The 24,306-nt window shown below is 39.9% G+C and overlaps 2 protein-coding genes across 2 annotated transcripts in view; one reads left to right on the forward strand and one right to left on the reverse strand.

Annotated features, from left to right (window-relative positions):
- Positions 1-754: 754 nt before the first annotated feature.
- LOC311156451 (rap1 GTPase-GDP dissociation stimulator 1-like) lies at positions 755-18,175 on the forward strand (the record flags this gene model as incomplete). The annotated part of the gene is made up of 10 exons (XM_084210375.1): positions 755-879; positions 2,458-2,582; positions 3,677-3,802; positions 4,534-4,677; positions 8,679-8,813; positions 10,766-10,891; positions 13,908-14,047; positions 14,923-15,049; positions 16,073-16,201; positions 17,411-18,175. 10 exons carry the CDS (start codon positions 755-757, stop codon positions 17,542-17,544), a joined length of 1,311 nt encoding a protein of 436 aa, XP_084066501.1. The 3' UTR covers positions 17,545-18,175.
- Positions 18,176-19,211: 1,036 nt separating this feature from the next.
- Positions 19,212-24,306, reverse strand: part of TSPAN14 (tetraspanin 14) — a 33,598-nt gene continuing 28,503 nt past the window's right edge. Inside the window, exon 9 of the mRNA XM_084210238.1 lies at positions 19,212-22,881. Coding sequence (XP_084066364.1) covers positions 22,810-22,881 — 72 coding nt within the window. The 3' untranslated portion in view covers positions 19,212-22,809. The remainder of the gene's footprint in view (positions 22,882-24,306) is intronic.

Consider the following 24,306-nt stretch of genomic DNA (forward strand, 5'->3'; position numbering starts at 1 on the left):
AAAATGACATAAACCTGCATTTATTTGAGTCTCCTGGCAGATGGTGATTTACTATCTTCAGCCAGCTGGCCATATTTTTGATGAAAAAAGGCTAAGGGAATTGTCTGTTCTAATTGCTAGTCTAATAAAAGATATTGTGCCTACCTACAGAATTAATTGCTAGGCCATGCCTCAGGAATAGCATCTTAATCCCTGACTTCCCATGCCTTATGCAGACATCCTTTTATAGTCAGAGAAGATGAAACTGTTTTCCTCTTTGCCTTGCCACCCCTGCTTCAATTCAGCATAAAGCAGAGTAATCAGCTGGAACCACACTTGCTGCAATTCAAGCAGGTGACTGTGCCCATGCATTCAGACTCAGACAGCCTTTAAGAACCTTGTTAAATTGGAAGATTGGATCCCACAGATACCCACTCAGAACTCTAGGAAACAAAGGCACATGTGAATAAAACAGCTGCAAACCTACTGCAGGTATTGCTAACACTCTTATCACTGCAGAGCAGAGATCCTTCCACCTACTCAGAGGGAGTGGGATCTTCCCAACTTTGGCCAAAATCCTGAAGGGCAATCCACGATGTGCAGTGAAAGCAGCCCACGTGCTCTCAGAGATAGCCAAAAATGGTGAGTCATGCTCAACTATTACTACAAGGCATCTTACAGCACACTGGCTTCATCTTTTCACTCTTGAATTTTGTTTCATGGCTACCAGCTATTGCAATTGTTTTATTCCCTCTCTTCTATCCACTCAGAGGAAATGAAGATACCATGTATTGAAGCAGATTTGGTTCTAACACTGATACCTTTGCTGGAGAGCACAGACCAAGAAATGCTGCTGCACGCTGGGAGGGCCATCGGCCGTATCTGCTACGATAACCGTAAGTGTCCTCTGAGGAGAATCTGCTTTTCCCTGGCTCTAAGGCATCATTTTAAAGGGCACTGCAACCTGTAACTCAGAATAACTTCATGAGACCCGAGCACATCATGCACCTCAGCCTCCAGTTGGGTATGCAATTCACAGAGCTCACAGACCCCTGGCTGAATGCACCCCAAGCACTGCCTGAACTCCGGGATTCCCCCCTACATTTTTGACTTCAAGTAGCACATCTCTGTCAGAACTGCTTTGAAATCACAAGAGGAGCAGAGCCTCACACATGTTTTAACCAATTTTGCAGAGTTGCCTTGGGTCCAAATCCTGAATGGCTTGGACTTCTTCCAAAGTAATAAGAACATCTATAAAGCAAAGCACTTGTTTAAAAAGTGTGTTAGGAAAAAAGAGATTAAAAAAATACTGAGATATTTATCTAAGCAAGGAATAGTCTTCTCTGAGAACCACTGCTTTCATGCAGGAGATCTTTGTGCTCCAAATTCCCTGGATACCCGGCTTGCTAGCTGGGCTCAAAAGTTAAACAATTTTCATTTACTTGCCCAAAACAATTTAAGATTTTTTTATATCTTTAACTTCCAGATTGCCCAAAATATTTACTGTATACTGAAAACAATACGGAAATTTTCACCCAGTATCTCATATCCATTACTCTCTGCCTTCAACCTATCTTCTCTAATCCTTCTAGTGTGGATCTGCACAACTTTACTTAGAAATTTGTGGGTTTACCTCCTTCACTATTCTTATGAAATCCAAGCGTGATAGGTACCTGGTATAGATTCCACTGAGCTCCCTGCGAGTTACATGTATTGGTCAGGGAATGACACAATAGTTTTTAAAAAAGCCGTTCCCTAAAATTACATTCCCAGCTCATGTAACTCCTGTACACAGCACTGCTGCAGCATATGGCCATCCTGCACATCTGCTTCCCTTCTGGCAGAGCACAGGCCCAGCACACGTTTGCCAAGACAACTGTGACATGCTTTAATAAATCCTATTACTAACACAGCAATAAATGCATCAAAGAGAAGAAAAATTAACTTCACCAATTCCCTGTCTGAATTCCAATTGCCTGGGCTACAACAGCACCAGAGCCTTTCTGGTGTCTGCCATCCACTCTGTGACCCAAGCAGCAGCCCCAGCTCTCAGGACTGCTGCAAAAGCAGTGCCATTGTGCTGTTAAAGCAACCATCACTGTCCAACTTTGCATCTTACAGTTCTTGGCACCCTCAAAATCATTTCAGATATTAAGCTTTCATTCATTACATAACAAACTACAAACAGAAACAGTTATCAGGGTTTTCCTTAGCAAGCACATGTGGATGGAGACAGTGGCTGAATGCCTTAAGTCAAAGTCAAACCAGGAGGTTTAGCAAGAATCTGTCCCAGACTTGCATTTCCTCCACACTCACATTAGCCTGGAGCCACCACCAAAAGCTTTACAATTTCTAACTAACAGTGTGAGAAAGAACCAGACTGCCTCGCTGCTAAGCATCTCAGTTGGGCCCTTTCCTCTGATTTAATCAGTTCCTGATTTAACCACCTTTAACACCTCTGCTCTGCTGACCAGGCAGCCTTCAGGAAGAGCTGGTGAAGGTTGGAGTGATCCCATCACTGGTCCGAATATTGACTGACTATGCAGAGAGTGAAGCACTTGTCCACGTTGCTCTATTGGCCTTGTACAATCTGGCAGACCTTGGTAAGTAAGGTCGTTTTTAGGTTTTTTAAAGTTTCTGCATCTTAGAGCAAAATATCATCTCCACACTGCCACTGCCTTTCCATGCCCACAGCTCTGTGGGCTTTGTTTTCTCCTTCATTTTTGGTGTGGGGTAGGGCTGGTGTTTGGGCTTTGTTTTTAAAACACTACTGATATCTAATCAGGAACAGCCACAGTATCTGGATTGGAGAAATAACTACTCTTTTATGTAGTACCAGCAATTACTTATACTACATTAAAACAATTAAGTTTAACAGCTTTTGACCCCAAATTAAGAGATGGCATAATTTCACATAGTAAATTGACAGTTTCAACAACTTCAGATTTGGTACATTAAAAGCTTGCTTATTAAAATTTAATTTCTATTTAATAGTTAATTTTCTATACCTTACTAAAACAGCTTCCATTTACACAAATTTCAAAACAAAAGCATCTCCACTCATTTAAAATATATTTGCCCTACTTTACACAAGTTGTGAGTAGTAATGGAAGAAAAAGACCAAGTACAAAGTTATTATCACTCTCTATATTTGGTCTGGCTAAAATTTATCTTCCTGCATTTAGGGGGATATGAAGGGAAGGGGACAGGATATCACACTGTCACATTACTCTCTAAGGAGGTCTGTCCTTGTTATAGCTGTTATATTATTTAATACGATATTCAACTGAAATGTATTCTATGTCAAATAGTGGCAAGCTTTGCTAACATACATCTTGCAGGTGTTTAGGACACCAGCAAGGCTAGAAGCACCTAATCAAGGCAAAAAAAATATACTATTACAGCAAACTGACATGTGCCAATTGTTATATTAAATAATCATACTACAGATGGACTCGTGCAAGTCAGTGAAATTAAGCCAGGATTAATTTGACACCTAAAGCTACAGAAAACCAGTAGAACTTGGGGGGAGAAGGGAGAGAGCTCTGGTGTCTCAGTGCTGTCCAAAGAAACAGAAGAGTCTACAAGAACAAAAAAAACCATTCAAAGACAGTGTCTAATCACTTCAGATCATAGGGAGATATCTTTAAACACTTAATCAAATAAAAATTCAAAATCCTGACTTGATCACATACAGATTCAGCCAAGGAAGCTCTAAGCAAGACAAAAGTTGCTGAACAACTGGTGAAACAACTGAGGAGAGCAGAGAGCCACGAGAGGTTAGAAATTGTCTTTGAAGTCCTGCAAGCACTTGCAGAAAATGGTAAGGCTCCTTTCAGTCTGGGTGGAAGAAGGGGAGACTGGGTATTGTACTGGTTTAAGCTCTGGGTTCCAAGTTTGCCATGGGATCCTGCTAACAGAACCAGCAAGCCTTTCAGGAGAAATAAGCCCCAAGAACATGCGAGATCCTGGGCCAGACAACACGAGAACAGGTGAGAAAAACAAAGGAAGGAGAAACTACCATTCCCCTGCAGTTCAGTACATCCAAAAGACAGCAGATTCACACTTACTCTCCATGGTGGGTAAGAGGAAAGCAGCAACACGGATGATTTTTTCATTTAAAAAATCAGAACTACTGGGTACCAGTTCAATCCCTGTTTGGGCCATTCACTGAAGAGTTGGACTGCTGCTCCCTGTGGATCCCTTCCAGCTCAGAATATTCTGTGACTCTGTGAAGATGCATACTCTAAGCAGCAGTGCAACACTAAAGCACTGACACTGCTCCACTAAAAATATCTAGATATCTGGCACAGATTTGAAAGACATGAAAGCTCTAGACTGGCAACACAAGAAATGCCAAAGACCAATGCAGAAAGCTTTGCTCAGTCTGCCTCAGTATCATCCTATCTCCAGAAAGCTGCTCTAAACAAAACCAAAACAGTGACTGCACCTGAAAAACAACTGGCTAAAGTTCAAGGTTTCAGCTTTCTAGTTTGAAATGCCTCCACAAAGAGCCAAGAAGCTTTTAATGTGCTTTTGCTGTTATCTCTACAGATGCTCTCAAAGTGCAGTTGGTGGATGCAGGTGTGCCAGAGGTGCTGTCTGAGATCCTGCTGAGGCTCCAAGGCAGTTCCCAGGCTGAAGATGCATGCATTGTGAAGGCTGCATCAGATCTCATTGTCTCTCTGCTCCTTGGAGGTAAAAAGGGGAATATTACAGGCCAGGTACATAAAGAATCAACACCCAAAAGCCTCTTTAGCAGAAGAGTTTCCGTTTCTGGAGGTTTCTTTCACTTAAAGAGGGACCTATTCACAATCTCTTTCATCATCCTTGCAGGAGTTCTCAGGCATGACACTTTTCATTTCTATAGCCTATAGCCCAGTGCTTGTGCCTAAGAGTAACTTAGTTTGTATTGCTGCTATGCTGTATTTTGGGCAATATGGATCAAAAAATAAAATATCAAGAACTGCCCACAGACTGCATGCCACCACTCTCAACCCCAAAGCAATCAACAACATAAAGGTCTTCAATTATTAATCTTAACAACAAACTAAATCATCACTGACAGAACAGTTCAGTTTGGGGCTTATTATAATCAGATATGAGATTCTCTATTTCTCATAACACAAACACAGAAGGTTTTTGCTAAGGGTTGTGGCATCATCTCTTAGAACACAGATATTTGCATGACATCCAGACACTTGCAGGTACCAAGACAGGGGCAAGGCTTATTGCTAATTTTTCAAAAGAAAGGGCAACTTTGGTTATTCTTTACCCTTTAAAGATGGAAAGTGCAGAGAAAACAAACACTATCAGATTTCACTACTCCCTGGTTCTGAAATAGTTACTCACTCTTCTGCAGACTAGAGACTTGCATGCTTTTAAGTTACAGATGTTACTGATACTAAAATAATTTGGGGGGCATAATTGTAAAGAAAGAGGTGATCAAGTATGCAAGCCTTTGGACTTTTTTTTTTTTGGCTGAACCACACTATATTAGAGAGGAGACTCTGAAAATACTTAATGGCAAATATATTTGCTAGAAATAAACACAAAAAACCCCACACACCAAAAAAAACCCACCAAAACCAAACAACAACACACAGAAAAACCTCCAAACAAACAAAAAAATCCACAGAGTTACTGCTGCTTTATGTTTTAAATCACTTCTGGGAAGGGAGGGTTACTCGGACATTGAGATGGGAAGAAATCTCAAGATAAGCCATTTTATCTTTCAATTCCTATTACAGAAAGCAATGAGCCTTTATACTCTGCAGAGAGAAAGAGATATTCTTATGAGCAGACTCCTGGAAAGCATGCTGTGCTCAATCAGTCAGCAAAAGATTCCCCCCCACTTCCTGTCCTAGCTCACTGATAGGCACTGTACTGCCTTCAAACTCAATTAACAAAATTGTGCACCTTTCTGCATTAATAGGTGCTTCATTACCAGAAAAAATTCCCACACATCCATGAATGTTGGTTTTGGGTTTTTTTTTTTTGAAGCAAGCTATCATCTACACATCTCTTCACCTCCACCTCACAACCCTTCTAGACTCCCTTTCTGCCTTGCCTCATACCTTGCTCTGAATCAGCCATTGTGCATCATGGCTCTCCAAAGGCCACAGAAGTGCCCCCAGTGCCTTTAACTAGCTATTTCAATTTACTCAGCTCAATGGCTTGCTTTGTCACTCCCTCTTCTCCCCCCATCTTCCCCACAACAGCATGAGATGTTTCATGTGGAAGAAGTGAATAATCCCTCTCCTGACTCAGTGTGTGCCACTGATGTATGCACAGCTTTTAATCCGAGTGAAAAAAAAAATCCTATGGAAATCTGTTCTCAGCATCAAATGACTTCCAGGCAGTGAAAAGATGACAGACAGCTTTTGCAGCTATGAAAAGTTCCTATCAGATTTTAACTATGAGCCATTAAATCGAATGTTCTGCTGCTATCCAAGCAAAAACTCCATAGGAGAGAAAAGCAATTTGGAGCTCTGTGACAATCAAAGCAAGGCAACCACTAATGGGCTCTGCCTATTTGCACTTTCCTACATGAGGGGGGAAAAAAATGTTCTGACATTCTTCAGTTTGAGAGGTGGGGGGGAGGAGAGAAATTAAGTTCAATTAAGGTTAATCTATCTGAAGATCAAAATATTTTCCCTGTAGAATTTTATCAGACCAAAAGAGGTGACCTATTTCTATGGAACCTGTTTTTAAAGAGGACTGGGCAAATTTCCTCATATACTCTGATCTCCAAAGATTAGGACTAGGCAAGAGAACACTTGAAGAATGACAAGCAAAACCATCAGAATGTATGCATAAAATGGTATCAAAAGATTTCTGTGTGAGTAGCATCCTAACTAATTTCACAGACTGACAGTTCTCTCATGAAAATATCCAACTACATTCTACAAGCATTTGACAAATTCTGATCTAACACATGTAAGAATACAGAGGAAAAACAGACTACTAAGTTAAATGTTAAGAGATGAAAAGAATAATAGGCACTTGTTCAAAAGACAACAGAAGTGTCTATGACTTTGAGGTGGAAATAACATCCTAACCAGCCAAGGTGTTAAATTACTAAGGCCCTAAGGCCCTTTTTACATGCTATACATACAAAAATCAGAAGTCTATACACCTCAGTTGGTAAATTTAGTTAAGACTATGAGAAGTACTGTTGCATACAGGTAGAGATATTATAAAAGAAAGGCCTTATAAAATCAGGCCTTGCTCTGCTGAATTACCAGCTAAACCTGTAAGTTCCCATAAGAAAGAATCAGAGGAATGAGAAGCAGTTAGCACAAGTAACTATTCTAGTAAGAGAACCATTTGCACCTGCAAAATACAAGGAGCCTGTCCCATGAGAATCCACAAAGAAAATATGGAAACACCTGGCTAAGAGAGAGTCTTATACATACACACACGAGCATTTTCTAATTCATTGAGTGGAAAGAAAGTTATGACCCAATTAGAGTTATACATGAGCTCTTGACAACTGTACAAAAATGAGCTGCAAGATTTGGCTTTTCTGCAAGAAGAAACTGACTCCCATCTGCTTATTACTGCAACAAAGTAGCTACTTTTGGCTAGACCATGTATTTGCATGAGGTGTGTATAGTTCCATGGATAACTCTTCATTCCAGGTGAATATGTCTTTCTATTTAGTGCTCACACTATTCTGCCATTTTTAACAAACAGCTTTCACAAGGTAAAAGCACACAATAAGGAGATGTTCATGTGTGTCAGAAATATACTTCTCTTGAGGCACAACAAACTACATAAAGCAAAATACAGAAAGTTATTTTCCAAAAGGCATCTTCAAGAAACTTCCTTCAGAAAGGAAGGATAGCATAGAGGGCTTCCTTTTGCTCTTTGGCAGAACCTTCTCATTTCCTAACAAGGTAGCTAAGCAGCTTCTGAAGACAAAGCTGCCACCTGTACAGAGCAAGTTCTCAAAGACAAGAGGAGAGATCCAGACATGCACTGACAAAATACTGCAGTGCATTGCTGGGCAAAGTGGTAGTTTTTTTGGAATGTACAAATCTGCTCATTCACTGGGATTTAATAAACCAGATCTCTCCAGGTCAACTAATTTTCCGAGCTTCATGTGAGTTCAACACAAATAGAGTTCTCATTTCAGAAAACGGGTTTCTCAAAAGAGCTAAGAAAAACCCAGCTTTGATTCTTTCAAGGAGTCATTAAAGACAATTTATCTCATACAAAACAAAGGCTAACAGCAGTACAGAACTAGTAATCAGATTTACCATTTATGGGTAAGATCCCTGGTTTCACAATATTGTCTCAAATCAGTAGAATAGCAAAATTAAAGGAGCATTAAAGCTGTCCTGGTGAGAAATGAAAAATGCCACTGGTATTCTACATGTATAGTGGAAAATGCAGCAGCACTGAGGGGAAAAAAGGGACTGGGGAACCAATGGTTTTGAATTTGACAGTGATTATCCCTTGGAAGCTCTCTCGAGTTAAGCTCTGCTGGAGTCTGTCTCAGCATCAGTTTACAGGTAGCTGATGCTCACTTCTCTCTAAAGAGCTGAAGGTTGCAAAAAAAAAAAAAAAAGTAAAAGCTATAGTCTTGATCTTAGCAAGACACAAAAACAGCCAAGGCAAAGACTCCCTGAATTCTGAATTTGCATCACCGTGTTTCTTCCCTCTCTCCCCTGCCTGGTTCTGCCTCTCTTCAGATGGGAACTGCCTGCGGCTGTTCCAGCTGGGGGTCATCCACCAGCTCCTGGACCTGCTGGAGAAGCACGTGCGGAGCGGGGACACCTCGGTCCAACAGGCTGCGCTCAGCGCCCTGCAGAGCCTCGCTGTTCCAGGTGCGCGGCTGGACACCACGGACTCACCCACTGCCACCCTCTGCAGCCCTGTCCAACACCAATACCAGCAACTGACCTTTTCCCCCTCCCCTGCAGAAACATATATCTGAATAATTCATTGGGAATTCCTCATCTACATGAAGGGTTTAAATATCATAAGGTGTAATCTCATTACCAGCTGCTGAAATAGTTTCATATTAATAGCACACAGCAGCTCAAGACAAAAAATAAAATCAGAACAGGGTTCATAGCCCAAATTACAGAGAACGGGGTGAAGACACCTGGTAGGGATGTCTAACTTTCTCTTCCATAAAGCTAATATTAATTTATACAGAACTAGTAAATCTTAATGTCTTTTAATCTTAAATCTTAAGTTGTATTTTAAAAATACCAATACATAGTGGATATTTTCACCCCCGATGAAGGGGAGAGAATGATGCATCTGACTCCATCTTATCAGAAGGCTAATTAATTACTTTATTATACTACATTATTCTATACTATATTACATTACATCTAAACTGAATCTGCCAAGCACTCAACTGCACAGCATCTCATGACTGTCAGCTCATAGTCCCGACACACACAAACACATGCTTGGCCCTGACAGGCCAAGGAAACAAAACACCATCACTTTGGGTAAACAACCTCCATATTGCATTCTACTTTTGCACAAACACAGGCACAGCAAATGAGATAAGAATTGTTTTTCCTTTCCCTGAGATTCAGAGAATGTGAATCTCAGAAATATTCTTGCCTTGCTTTTCTCTGTGAGGAGAAATGTGGCTACACCAACATACAGCATTTTGATTATCTCTTTTGTTCAAGTTATTATAAACTATTTTAGATGTTTCCAAATGTGTGGACACTTAAAATGCTATTCCTACAATATACTTTTTGTCATAAATTCATAAAAATATCTGTAATTTATCTGTAATATCTGCCAGGTATTCTCTAACACTTCTAGAAAGACTTCTAGAAACACAAACGCTATCACTTTCAACAATATAATCTGCTACCTGAAAAAGAAAAATGAAAGACACTGAGTGCAAATCCATAAACATGAATTAAATATGGGTGAACACTTGGAAATAGACATAGAAAACTCTTCAATTCAAGCATTGATCTTAAAAGATAACAGATGCTTATAAAAAATTAAAAAGTCATTATGATCTAGTAAAAGGAGTCCGTCTGTGCCACTGAAGAACAAGGACATTAAGAGCAAGTTACCTAATAGGGTGTGCTTCTCAAATTGCCCAATAAAAAGATGAGGGATATAACAGTTAATTCCCTCATTTCACTGTCCAATCTTCCTCCTCACCCCAAAAATATATGCAGAAGACAGGAAAAAAAATTGCTCTGGAGGAAGCAGCTTTTGGTAGCACAGTTAAGCAGTATTAAGACTCCTTGCAGACAAGCTTCTGATTATTACAAGGGATTTACTGCACCAACCACTGGAGCAAAGACAAGAATGAGAGGAAAGCACAGAAACAAAGGCATGAACAACGGGGCATCAGTGAGCTCATACACAAAAAGAAAATCCATTTCCAAGAAATATGGCTGAGTAAATCACTTCTGCCCCCCAGTTCAGTTAAGGTGAGCTAGCACAGAACAGGCTTCCTCAAGTGCCTGGGCAAGTGGATGGATAATCTATTACAACTAGAAAAAGGAAGAGCAACAACAATGCTGTGTTTTCTGTAGTTTGTTCTGGGCAGGGCTAAGATCAAAATAACCAAAACTACCCAAGAGCAGTTCCTATGACAGTTTTGGCCCAAAAGAGAAGTCTAAGCAAACAGGTAGCCCTGACCTAATGTCTGAGCTCACTAACAAGTTGGACTTTTCACTAGAAGCCTAACACAGCACACAATTCACAATAGTTATGACATATCTATATTTTGAGATGTTTGTGTCATTACTGAGCCTCACAGCAGCCTCTCTTTCCCATTTTGCAGTTGTCAGCAAGGTTCAGATGCTGGAGGAAGGCGTTGCAGAGCGGATCGAAGCGCTGCTGAGGTCAGAGAGCCCTCCTGTGCAGTTTAAACTCCTCGGGACATTACGGACCTTAGCAGATGGTCAAGGTAGGTAAGGCTCACTGAGATCAGCCCTGAGCTCCCCTCCTCCCTTCCCCTTCAAAACAAGCTGTGCAAGACTACAGGCTGAGCGTCCTGCTAACCCAATTCCACTCCATCTGGAGAGCTTCCAGCAGAGATTATTGCCAGAGGCTGCACGCTTTCCAGACTGCCCCGGTCAGCCTCAGAGGTAGTTGAGAAACAAACCACATGGAACAAATCTGCAGCAGTGAGAATGGGCAAAGGCCTAAAAAGGAGGTGTTCTTCACCAGATACAGCAGCAAGGCATGAGTCTGATGAAAGAGCCAGGTTTTAATGCCAAATCACAGGACAACAAATCAATAGAGAACTAGAGAACACAAAAGGAATAAAGGGAGCTGGGGTGGAAGAAGGCAGGAGAAATTAATTTCCACCAGTCTTTCTATACATGTTGCCAGTTTTATCTTGCTCCTGTGGCTCAAATGTTGAATTTACTTTTCATCTCATGTATTGGATTATCTACTTGTATTTAATTCAATTTAACACAGAGGGGGGTATGCAAAAGCAACAATCTTTCTGTGCACATCATTGTGCAAGTTTCTCAAAATGCAATGTTGGAATTACATTAAGATATACTTCAATATCTTAATTTATCCTTAGGCTTACTTAGCTCTTCCCAGTGACACAAAACAAGTGTCATGGAGTTTGGTATGGTCTTTCACATTGCCAGAGCAGCTGCTCTAGAGCACTAATCAGTACTGATTCCTTCACATGCAGGAATAATGTAAGTTAAAGCTAGAATAGTTATGACCATTTTGTGATGGGAAGTGATAACAGACATAGGACAATTACAGACATCACTTTTATATGGAAGAGGATAAAACTTTGCTGCATTCCATGCTGCACTACTGCAGACACCACTTAATATGCGAACTACTTGCATCTTTTACCAAATTAACATGCATGATAGAAGATTAAGATCTAGTCCTTCTATTAATTTGCACTACTTCCAGTCCAGTGTAAAGCTGCTCTTGTTTACATTTCACTGTGGTAGGAAATGAACATTGCAAGACACATAGAAACCTAGAATCTTCTTGTTCTGAGGCTTTGAAGAAGTCATTAGAAGGTCATTTCTCCAAAGTTATATCTCAAGGTTATCCAAAGTTATATTGTGACAAGGCATTTAACATTTAAAATTGAGACATCACAGTAACATAGAACTAAATTATCAAACACTAAATTATCTTTTTAAATTTTATTTACCAGCCCTAAAACAAAGTCAGAATTTGGCACAAGGTACAACTTCTGAATCTGAAAGAAATTATCAAAATGCAAAGTAGAATAAAATATGTAGGAGACTCAATGTTTATCTATTCCCACCTATGAACACACAATTCTCCCACTTTTAATTACCTTCTATTCTGTTTACCCATGAGCTAACATTGCCTTTAATTAACTCAGCCTGAAACTCTTATGAACACATATCTACTAAGAAGTCCACACTAAATTAGTTAATTGCCTTATCTAGTATAAATTCATTACTCGGACTATCAGCAGGCATGCTGAGGCTTACAGACTAGAAGAGGCAGGTATCTTTCTAACCACAGAAAACTGCAGGCAGATCTGTCAGCTTCATTACTCTAAAGAGATGTTTACTCCTGCTTCTTCCACCATTCAGAGGAGCCGAATAATTTGTGCAGTTCAGTGGCCAAAGGACTTTCAGCACAACTGAAAGTTCAGCCTTATAAAATAACAAATTTGAATAAATTGTATGTAAAAAGGTCTTCCTCTTAGGAGTAACTAGCTGGAGTTTGTGGCAGAGGCAGGTTTTTTACTCAGTTTGACAGGCAGTAGAGCTCTTTGAGACAAATGTCTTAAACTGGTTCCATCTTCCCACCTGTTAATTCAACTTCCTGTACTAAACTGGATTACTGTGATCTCTGCAGCCTAACAAGGAACACCTGACTAGAAACAAGAGTCTTGTGTTACAGGAGATAACATGCAGGTAGCCCTGCAATGCCCAGTAACTCTTGTCTCAAAACAAAGTATGCCAGCTAGGCTATAAGCTCTCCGATTCCTTGTGGGATTTTGAAATATGGATTGTTCCTTAGCGTACTGGACAAATTAAAAAGCAAGTGTGTACACTTTCCCATCTCCCTTCCCCAAAACAGCGCATGGACTGATTTACAGCTTCTGGAAAATATCCAGAGCCATCATGGGGTTTATTGACACTGACCTTCCCATGCATGCTCCATCTGATTCTTCCAGCGTATCTCAAAAGAAATGCAGTGCACAGGGAAAGGGACAGGTAAAGGAACAGGAGCAGGGTGATGCCTCTATCAAACCTATCCCTTCTGTTGCAGATGTTCAGGTAACTTATCCTAGGAAGTGGAACTCTAATTAATCTAGTGAGGTTTTTTCCAAATGCCAACCACAGACACTAATATTTCTAGCAAGTCTTGAGATACGGTTCCTGAAACACAGGGGAATGAAAATGAAAAGGCTCTTCCACAGTAAGGGGAATTTTTGATAATGCTTTATACATGGTTCAACACACATTCTTAAGACTCAGGTCATCCAATTACTGACACACTGCCATTCTGTACTAAGCCTTGGCTTCCCACACTACCAACACTAATGAATTATCACCGAAACAGCACGAACGGGCTCCCCAGAGCCCACAATTACATTTGCGCAGGGCTCAAAGTGCAAGTGCCAAAAGCCAAGTGGGAAAGGAATGGGCCTCCTGAAGTATCAAAACAGAATATTTCTTTTCAAAGACAGAAAGCTGCTTATTTTAAGTCCTACTTCAGCAGCCCCTTTAAAACGATAGGTTTATTGACACAGTTTATGCTGTCCTTCCCCTGCATGATTCCTTTGGAAAATATTCCCAAGATCTTTCAGAAGCAGCTCAGTGCTTCAGTTTAAGAGTTCTTGAAGGTTGCTGATCACAGGTCCACCACCCCAGTTACTTCTACATTGGTATTCCTGTGACAGACAGAGGGGTCTGACTTTGAACACCTCTTGCTGATGCTCTTCTCTCCAGCTGATGCAGCTGAACTCCTGGGCCAAGACCCGCTGCTGCTCAGCAGGCTGGTGCAGTGGTGCAGCGAGAGCGACCACCGTGGCATCTGCGGAGAGGCCAACCGGCTGCTGGCATCCATCCTGCACCGCAACAGATCCCAGGTACCAGAAACCCAGCCCTGACACGTGTCTACTTCACCCTTCTCAAGTATTTTTAAAGCCTGTAGACAGAGCTAGGGATTAAACAGCACATGCAGCTCTATAATGAAAACCATGCAGGTTCACAGTGACAACCTCTCTGGTCTGCCTCAATGCCAGTAAGGGGGAGACCTGTGCTCTCCATAAGCACAGACATCTCACAGAAATGAGCACCATGGTCACTGACTGCCACTTGTCAACACTGACCCTGCTCCAGTAAGGCTTGACAAATGGTAATGAGCAGGTAAAGATTTATATGGCCATAAATGTTTCAAATTAAAATGGTAAAAGTAACCCAGAGCTGTCCTAAATGTCAGTCCTCTGGAACCTCCAAAGAGCCCACTTATCCACGATGGACAAATCCGGCACGATCTTTACGTGCTGGCATTTTCAAACAGGTTTCTGTTTCTTGTAAACTGTGCTATTACACACAAGAATCCCAGCCATGCTTTACTATGAGGTAGTGACTAAAAAAAGTAAATACTGTGTGCACAGGCTTTGATAAAGCAAAACTAATCCTTGCTAGTTTGATGGCTTGAAATTAAAGAGTGGAATAAGGAGAAATTGAAACTAAACAAAATATATATTTGTCTTACAGATATGCATCTATAGTTAATTCTAAGTATTGCTATTCCAGGTATATTAGACCAGCCCCAAGCAGACATGTATGACCAGTGCCAAAAGCAATGTTATCCCTAGCCTTTAATATTGTCAGTTTGCACTGCAGCAAACAAATAATTTCCCTTTATTCAGAAGCTGAAGGGTGCAATCTCATTTCCCTCTTCATTCTACTGCATTCCTACATTAGATTCCCATCTGTTTTACCTTTGCTTTCACAGGAAGTGGTCAAAGCCATCCAGGCAGCACACGGAGTGAAGCATCTGGTTTCCATGACAACAAGTGAACATGCTGCCATGCAGAATGAGGCTCTGAATGCCTTGGCAATAGCATCTGCCATCGATTTAGGTATTTTCCTCCTAAAAGCATTTATCTGTCCGAGATCCTCAATCATTAAGAAACACTGTCATGCTGTTAATTCTAGGTAACATGTACAAAAAAAGCACGTTTCTGGTCTAGATTTAGCTCTTCAGCATGAAATAAAGGTTGTCACCATTCAGATCATAAAATCAATAGGTTTTGGGAATGGCCTGAAGGGTTTTTTTTATTTAGGATAGAGTCAAATTATCATGCTGTGTGGACAGGCACTATTTGAGCAGCATAATATGATGCTAGAAGCCTACAAAAAGAAGGGGGAAGTGCAGGTGATGGAGACAAAAAAAAAGATGATAAAGGCTAAATGAAGGACAAATAATATACTCAAATGGACAATGAAGACTGTAAGTAGCAGAAATAATCTTCAAACAGACATAAGGAAAGAATAAAGCAGAAGCATAAATAAAAAGGCACTGTAGAAGCTGCAAATAAAACAAGTGAAAAAATGGTAAAGATTCAAACTACTTTTCCTGAGCTGATTTTCAGTTTGGTACAAATGTTTTCAGACTTTTCCTGTATAGCTTGAAAAAAAGGTCTGAATTTATTACAATAAAGAGACACCAGAGAAACCTACATACCTCAAAAGGTAAACTGAAAAGAAAAATAAACTTGAAATTTGTAATTTTCTTTACCAACATGTAAGACTGAAGAGCCCATTTTACTGCTTGTCTACGATTAAAACACTTAAACTCATTTCGGCAACTAATGGGAATCAACATTTCTAGCACTGAACATTGCAGATTTTATTACAAGGTTAATTATACACAGTCAACAGCAGACTGATCCTGTCCTCAAGAATAAGGCCAGTAAAGAAATTCTGTACAGAAAAGAGCACAGAAATTCTTCAGTGCAGAAGAGAGATGCTGAAGGCTTCCCTGTATAGCCAGCTTGAAATGAAGCCAGTCCAGAACTTTCTTTAAAAAAGGAAACATAATGACTTTATAGTTTATTTTCAAAAAACAGCTCAGGGTTACCATTTCTTTGCTTATTTTTCAGAAACTCTTGAAGCATCTTTTAAAGAATCACAGCTAGTTCAAAGCTTACACAAACTTCTACGAGATGATAACACAAGTCCTGAGGTGAAATACAATTCAATGGGCCTTTTGTGCAGACTTCTTAATTCAGGTAACCTCATTTACGTTGTCTGTAACAGAAGGATGAATATTTGTGAAGAAGACAAGAGGGTTTTGGTTACCAAAATATGCTGCCTGCAATTCTCCAGTTAATGAGTAAAAGATATTAGAGGTTCATTCTGTATTGATCACCAAAAATCAGAGTAAAGTAGTTTCCTTCTCTATGAAAAGCTGATTAAACCATTAGTTGAATAAAATTAACAAAGGGAGGAAGGCTTCATTCCAGTGAGTCAGTGGCATAACTAAGTCTCAAAATAGCAAAACTAGTCTTGGAGTAAAAGCAGCTTTTTCCAACTTCACCATGCACAAATGCCTGGCAGTCCCAGAGCATTTCTGTGTCCAAAGAAAGAGTCTGTACCATGCTCTCAGGCAGGCAGATATTTGTTCTGCCTGTGCTGTGAGCAAACCAGAAGTGGAGATAAAGCAGCCATTTTCGCAATGCTGCCTTCACAGAGACTTTGAGTAAAGCATCTGAAGGGCACCATTTCAGTTTCACTCCACAGTCAGGGAAGACTTAAAATGCTTCCAGCAGTATGGGACTATCCCAGATGTGTAGCTCAAAATCAAAATCACCTTGAAACCAGGAGTCCAAAAATCTTGTGGCAGTTTCTCACATCTTAACACAAAAAATTACATAAATTGAAAATAACAATTGCACTTGGGCAAGGATGGATCACAAGATGAGCTGCCTTTTAAATCCTGTATTGACAGACAAGCTTGATTTTGCAGTACTCTCTATTTTATCCCTGCAGCCACACAGATATTGGAATAGGGATAAAGAACTTGCAGCTTTCAGTGCTGCTATGAAGTATTGACATAACAGATATGATCTATAAGACTTCTTTCCAGAGATGTATATACTTTACATTTTATAGACTAACTGTAAGGCTAAGAGTTGAGTCTTACTAATATGGAATATGGTAGCAAAAAGCAGACAGGCAAAAAAGTGCCAGACATTGCCCTGTATTAGAATTTCAAAATTTCCTTTTCTGTCAATAAGTTCTTAGAAGTCAAGTAAGAGGAAAAAAAACCTTAATCTGGCCAATACTTTCAATGGCTGAAAGAGTATCTATTGAAACAAATGTTTTAATTGAAGCAGTTTATTACAAACAGCAAGTACTCCAAACTTTTATATTACAATTGTTGGGAGCCACTATGCCATGGCAGGTAACTAAAAGTCATCATTTAATCTCCCATTCAGGTGATCTGAGACAAGAAATAGAAGAGGACAAGATCAAAGACACCCTCGAGCAACTCTGCAGTCACAGCAATGCAGATGTGGTCAAGGAAGCCACCACAACATTACAGGTTTTGAGAGGAGAGACACCCTACTAGCCTCCCCTTCTCCCACCTGGCAAGCCAGCACTGCTGCTGAGGCACACACCACCAGCTTGGCAACCCTTGCATTTGTCATGCTGCTGCACAACCAACACTGCTGAAGCCCAGGTGCAGCTCCTGCTTTGAAAGCTGTGTACAAAAACCTCCTCATTAGCACATCTCGTTGGCCTGATACTTGCACCACTGCTGCTCCTCACTGAGCCACTAACACAGCAGCAGCAAAAAGTCCTCTCAAGCAAATGGGGTTAAGAAGCATCACAGGAGAAACATCAGGCAATTGCCACTTGTTATACATTTTTCAGCAGCTTGGTTTTGTGATATTAGGATATACACTTGCAATTCTTCTTGTATCAATGGGAACATAAAATAATTATATAAAAGCCTTAAGCTTTTATCATGCAACCTGAAACACGAGTTAGATTAAACTGTAGCTTAAACAATGCAAAGGGATAACTGGCACCAATTCAACATCTGCACATCATGAATGACACTGTGAGCCCAACTGTTAGGTGAACATGTCAAAACCAAAACTACCTTTAAATTGACTCCCCCTTCAATCTCCAGTTTTAGAGCCCATCTCTGTAACTGTACCTGCTCCTGTCACAAGTTATACTCCTAAATACTTGAGGCTACAAGTCTTGCCCTGATTTCAGAGTTGCACCTACTGGAATGAGACCCTGCAGAAGCAAAGTTTACAAGAAACCACAGTCAGTGAACACACAGTGCTTGGACAAGACAGAGAAATAAAACCAGTCAGAAATTACAAGTGGGCAGGGGTGAGGATGTGGAGGCAGCCAGCATTCCATTATCACCAATAAGAGAACCTGGGTTTAACTTTAGATAATGGAAAAAAATGTGGTAAAACACATGTCTCTGAACATTTCTGTGGAATCCTTTTGTACTTAAAAAGGTCACTAGATGAGAAGGTAACAGATTTATTCCACAACTTGTTCTTATGGGAAATTTTTGAAGCAGTTGAAGGTACATTGCAGAGTCGTGCTATCCAGACCTAGAAGATCAAATTCAAAACAATGAAGTGGTAGAGACTGAAAGGCTTGGGAGCAATTACTTTTTTTTTCTTAGCCAGCAGAAAAGTTATTGGGGAAAAAAATAAACAAGCACTGATCTTCAGAAACCTATCATAAAGCAGACTGTATTTAGAAGTCAACAAGTCTTCATGTTCTCAATTTGAGAACAACTGGCTTATGTCTGCAAACAAGTATGACAACTTTGTTCCTGCAAAAGCTCTTCCACTTGCAAAACCCAGTAACGCTACTTAGCCCATGACACTCATCACCAAATATCACTCTCAGGAGTGGCCTTGAGAAAGGGAATTTCATAAAACCACCCAAGAGAAGTGACACTTGTTGGGTAACACACAAGCAAGTCTTGACCACATAATAGGAGAAAAAAACCAGCACTTCTAACTTATTTTGATGCCCAGAGATTTAATAGTTACTCTACACCATTCTGCAGCTCTTCACTTGTTCATGGCTTTCCATTAAAAATGCAGAGAAAAGCATCAGTCTCACCTATTATTCAACAACTCAAACTGAAAAAAAAAAAAAGAATTAGTTTCAGCAAAATACAAAAAACAAGCACCCCTGGACCTTCACCATTTCTGGGTTATCCACAAACTGCAGTCTCAGTAGCCAGTCTAAATCTTTGAGAGAGAAATATTAGTGACTGCAAGCAACAAATCTCAGTAATCAAACTCCAGGAGTAGAAAATATTGAATTTTATTTAATCAAATTTAAGGCTTGAGAAAAAAAATATATCGAAAGTCACTCAGAAAAGCCATCTCAGAAGAGGAGACAGGAGCTCCCCTCACAAAGGCTGAACAATGTTCAAGCTGCATGACAATGCACAGGCAGTAAGGGGAAGAAAGAGGGAAGGATGGAATGGGGATACAAAACCCAAGGCAATTCTACACCTAAATCAATGGCCACATTGAGCTCCATGGACTGGGAGCACAAGTCTGTCCACATGGCACTGCATGAGCTCACCAAAGCTAAAGATCTCTTGGGAAGAAACATTCAGGTTTTCACAAGGCAACCCAAGGTCCTTTGGTCACTGCACTTTCAGTGCTTAGATTCATCCTCCTTTTCATGTACAGGGAATCTATGTCCAAATGCAGTTATATCAATAACACCAGAGGCAGCTGCACTGTCAAACACACTGACACATACGTACATTGCCTAACGGAAATAAGTTGTGCTCATTTCTGAGAAATAAAAGTAATCACATTGAAGTTTGCTTCTCAGTCCAGTTCTTCAAGTCTGACCTCTTTTGACATCTTCATGAAATACTCTGGTTCCACTGTAGTGTTGGTGAACTTGTTCCAAATGCAACCGCTGAAATCTCAACATCAACAATGTATCAGACCTCTCTGAATTAATTTTCCTTTCAGGCTTCAGAGGCAGGCTCACACCCAGCTGCTTTTGCTGACAAGACTTTTTTAGACCATGAACTAAATTTTCAGCCATGAAGTCACTGCAGGTCCACAGAGAAGGTGCTAAATAAAACTAAGTAGAAAGTGTTCCCATTACAAGTCAGAAATTACACCAGCCACGGATGGGCGTACTTCAGAACATAGAGGGGCAAAACAATGCAGGGCCCCAGGATATTAAAAATTATACTGAATAAGCACAGAGAAGTTTATCCACAGTGGCAAAAAGACAAATCACTCCATAAATTTAAAGGTCCTCAAATAAGTTGAGCTCCTCTCAAATTCAGCTCCAAATAACTGAAACAAAGGCTGGTGTTAATACGGCCAAAGCCATTAAGAACATACTGTGGAAAGACAATGCTTCAGTTAAATTCAGGTTTGCATACAAACAGTACTTAAAAAAAACAAGTACTAATTAGTCTGCAGGTAATTTGGCAAGATTGGCAGATCCTGGATTCCTAATATGTAATGCTGGCTCTTGTCAGCAGCTAATTTCAGTGCATGAGCTCCACAGCCATCTTGGACACCAGAATGATTTTTACCAAATCACTGGAATTCCTTCCTAGCATTAGGAGCTGGCTGTGTCAAAAACTGACAAAGGGAAATGTACTCCCTAGCAGGTGTTTTCAATGCTATGTTTAATGACTAAAAACTTCCAAATAGGAATCTTCCTTCTCCCATTTTACATACATCAGATTATTACACATAACCAAGTAAATTGGCTGATGAGGTGTTAAAAAGTTTCAAGCACCAGAATTCAAAGCAAAGTTTGCTGGCCACTGCTCTCCTGCTTACCAAGTTGTAAGTCGTAGTACAATCACATATTTCTGGCTGCTCCTCATGATCAGATTCAACAAATAGGTAACACAGACCTCAAATTCACAACTTTACAGAAGAAATGCCTCTTGCTCTCCCCTCAGTGATCTACTGCTATCGTTTTCTTGTTGTATACCAAATTTAAAGTCACAGCGTACTTCCAGCCATTTTACCATCAGGTTTTCAGATGAGTTAACAGCAGACTCTTCTCTGCTACTTAAGGAAATCAGCCATCCTTAGACAAGCTTCCTTTTCCTGTTGTGTCTCAATCACTGGCCAGAAAAGAACTATGAAAGCTGAAGTACACATGAGCACTGTCTGAAGTGCTTCACAGATTACAAGCTAGAAGGATGTCTGGACAAGCCACCAGACACAAAGATTCTTACTGTTGATCAACTTTTGCCAGTGAAATGTTTGTTACTGCATGCATAATAGTAAAAAAGGACATAATATATTTAAAAGCTTGGCTTCCAAAGAAAGCCATATACTTTAGAAAGACAAGTATTAAATCCTTCAGGCACACTACATATAGTAAAATATCATTATAAAAATAGATACTTTTCTAAAATTTACACTGTGTTAGGCACTGTAAGTGAACCTGCTCTCCCTGAAAACCCTGGTGTCACTGGAAGCAGTATATGATGTTAGTTATGTGGCCCACAGTAAGACTGACAGCTACAGCTACTTCCAACACACTTCAGCCACAGACTTGCACCTTACAGCGAAGGATACAACACCAAAGTCTTACAGAGGAGACTGGAACTCCTACTGACCTACAGATTTCATCTACTAACTCCCACAAAGGCAGGGCTGGAAGAAGAGTTTACTTTTCTCTTGATTAAAATGAAAGCCCTGACAGAAGAAGGACTAGTTCAGCTTCATGTAGAAAATGACTGAAGAAATCATTCTGCTTCCCCTCCATTTTGATTCACATTTGAACCATGAACCAGGCAGAACTGATGGCTCAATAGCTTTATACAAGACTTTAAAATTCAACAACTTTAATATTTTGCTAAATCTGTACTTCCCTATTTAAAAACATATTCCAGTAAAGATTAACACTGAATTTTTAAGTCTTTCATCAGTCCTGGTAGTGGCAGTTAAGACTTGTGGAGATCAACATAGCAGTTGTGACAGAAACTAGAGGAATAACAAAAGCCATCAACAGCTAGCACAGCATGCTTGCTACCTACTGAAACAAGCTGCATTTTGAAGTGTATGCAGACAGCACTTTTTAAAGCTATTACTGATCATTGAAAGGATAAGCATTTTTAAAGAGGTTTTTCTTCTATAAATAAAGAATATTTATATTTTTCTTAGACAGGAAACAGCATCAGGGCTTTACACCCTCTTGCCTGAAATGGAGATTTTTAAGACTTAATGCTACAGATAGTTAGATTTTTCTCATCCTGGGAGCTGGCTTGCATTTTTCAAAACATCATGGGGTTTGCACAACCTAAAATCAACTAAAGAGCTAGACATTTTGTGATTTTTTTTTTTCCCAATTTCCAATTATGGTTGCTGGATATGTTGCCAAAAACAACTGGATAAGTCTACTGGAGAGATTAATATGATTGCAAGGTTCTGAAGAAATCAGCATGAGACATTTGAAAAGATTACATTTCAAGACAGAAGACAGGAGTGAAGACAGAACAATCTTCTTAGCAATCCTTCAAGGAAAAGGTTTACAGCAGTTTCATGGCTCCCTGCTACAGTCTTTAAAATCTGTTCTGCCAGTGTCTTGGGAAATTCCATTTCTTCCATTCCAGAGATCAACGCTGGTGCACTGAGTTGTCTTGCCAGAAAAAAGGTAGACAGCATGTGTTTGGTGATTGCTTTTTGTAACAGCTTCTAAGAAAAACCAGGAGCAGGGAAAAAAAATCCACATAAGGCTTTTAACAACAGGAGTATTTCACGGTCCGTGCATTTCTTCTGCCTTGGTGTCCAATCAATAATCTTAACATACACTGTCTTGTAACATGGGTCTGCTTTCATATTCAGAAGGCATTACTTGCCTTGACAGCTTCAATATCAGAAATCAATGTCCTGGCTAGGAAAATTCCAAAAATCTAAAAAGATAAAAAATATACCATTTTGTGAGATAAAACACTTGTAAATGCACCAGTCTGCAAGATGTTTGTTGGCAGGTTCAGATATCATTTCATAGCCAAGATCATCCATCAAAGCATAGCTATTACTAAAAGGTAATAAAGGCAACAGAATCCTGCAGGTAATAAAACTCATGAGAAAGATGCTTTCATGTAAAACTTCAGCAGCCTTCAAAATAATAAGCTTTCAGATGCCTTAGAGCTAGAACAAATCCACTTAACCAAGTCTGAGTGTCATAAACACCCATGCTTGCTTACCTACTGCTAAAGCTACAAAGCAGACATTTGCATTCGTTCCACAACTTTGAATAACAACCCAGTCAGTTTTCAGATCAATTTTTTTAAATACAGACAGAATGTACAATTACCTGTACTAAAATGAAATTCTTGTTACAGACAACACAGTAGTCCCAGATTATTCAGAGACATTTTAAATTTGAAATTTTAACATTCATGTCAGTTCTCAGGGAAATCTTCCTTTACAAACTGAGGATAAACTTCTAACTTGGCAAATTTCCTAAAACATTCTTAGCAATAACATAAAACTGGGGTGAAGTTTTGGAAAGCTAAAAGATTTCATTTAAATGCAGTCAGGTTGTGTCTGATTCTCAGTCCCACAATAAAATAGCTTAATGCACAAGGAAAAACCCAATTGGAAAATACAAATAACTGAAAGTGGTTTCACAGAGTCTTGGGACATGAACAGAGAAGCATTGTCAAGTTATTGTCAATCAACACATTGCCAAAAGATTAAACTTTGTGTCTTGTCTCTTCCTAGCAAGAGATGCTTTTCTTAGCATAGCATTTCTCAATCCCAGGGAAGCATTATCACCAGATAGTGATAAAAATATCAAACCCTAAGCTACAGAGGGCAGTATTACCAGGGCTGAAAAAAGGTCTTTTGCTAGCACTCTATACTCAAGTATTGTCAATTACCTGGAAAATCCTTTCTGTAGCAGAATTTAAAGTTTACTGTTTCCCACCAAAGTGAAGGAATTTCATTGCATGGAAATTAACACAGTGCAAACACTGCCACAATGAAAGCAGCATTCACTTTGAAAGCAGCAATGTAACATGCTTTACTGAGAGCTTCAGCTCCCTCTCTGATGAATCAAGCACTGATGAGGTAATAGAAGTCACCATGTTCCATCTGTTTCTGCTAACATCGCATTTGCTACCTGGTCACCTATTTCCCTGCTCTTACATTCCCAACCTTTTTGAGCAGCATGTTACAACCACTTTAGGTCAGCCACTGCAGGCTACCTACAGCTGGCTGAGGTAACCTCAGCATGAAGGACAAGGCTGTATCTTAGTCAGTTCAGGTTTGGGATAAAAGGCCAGAGCTCAGATCTACTGGAGCAGACAGCAGATACTCCCCTCTTAATT

The sequence above is a fragment of the Fringilla coelebs genome (assembly GCF_963513975.1).
Source record: "Fringilla coelebs genome assembly, chromosome: 8".
Lineage (NCBI taxonomy): Eukaryota > Metazoa > Chordata > Aves > Passeriformes > Fringillidae > Fringilla > Fringilla coelebs.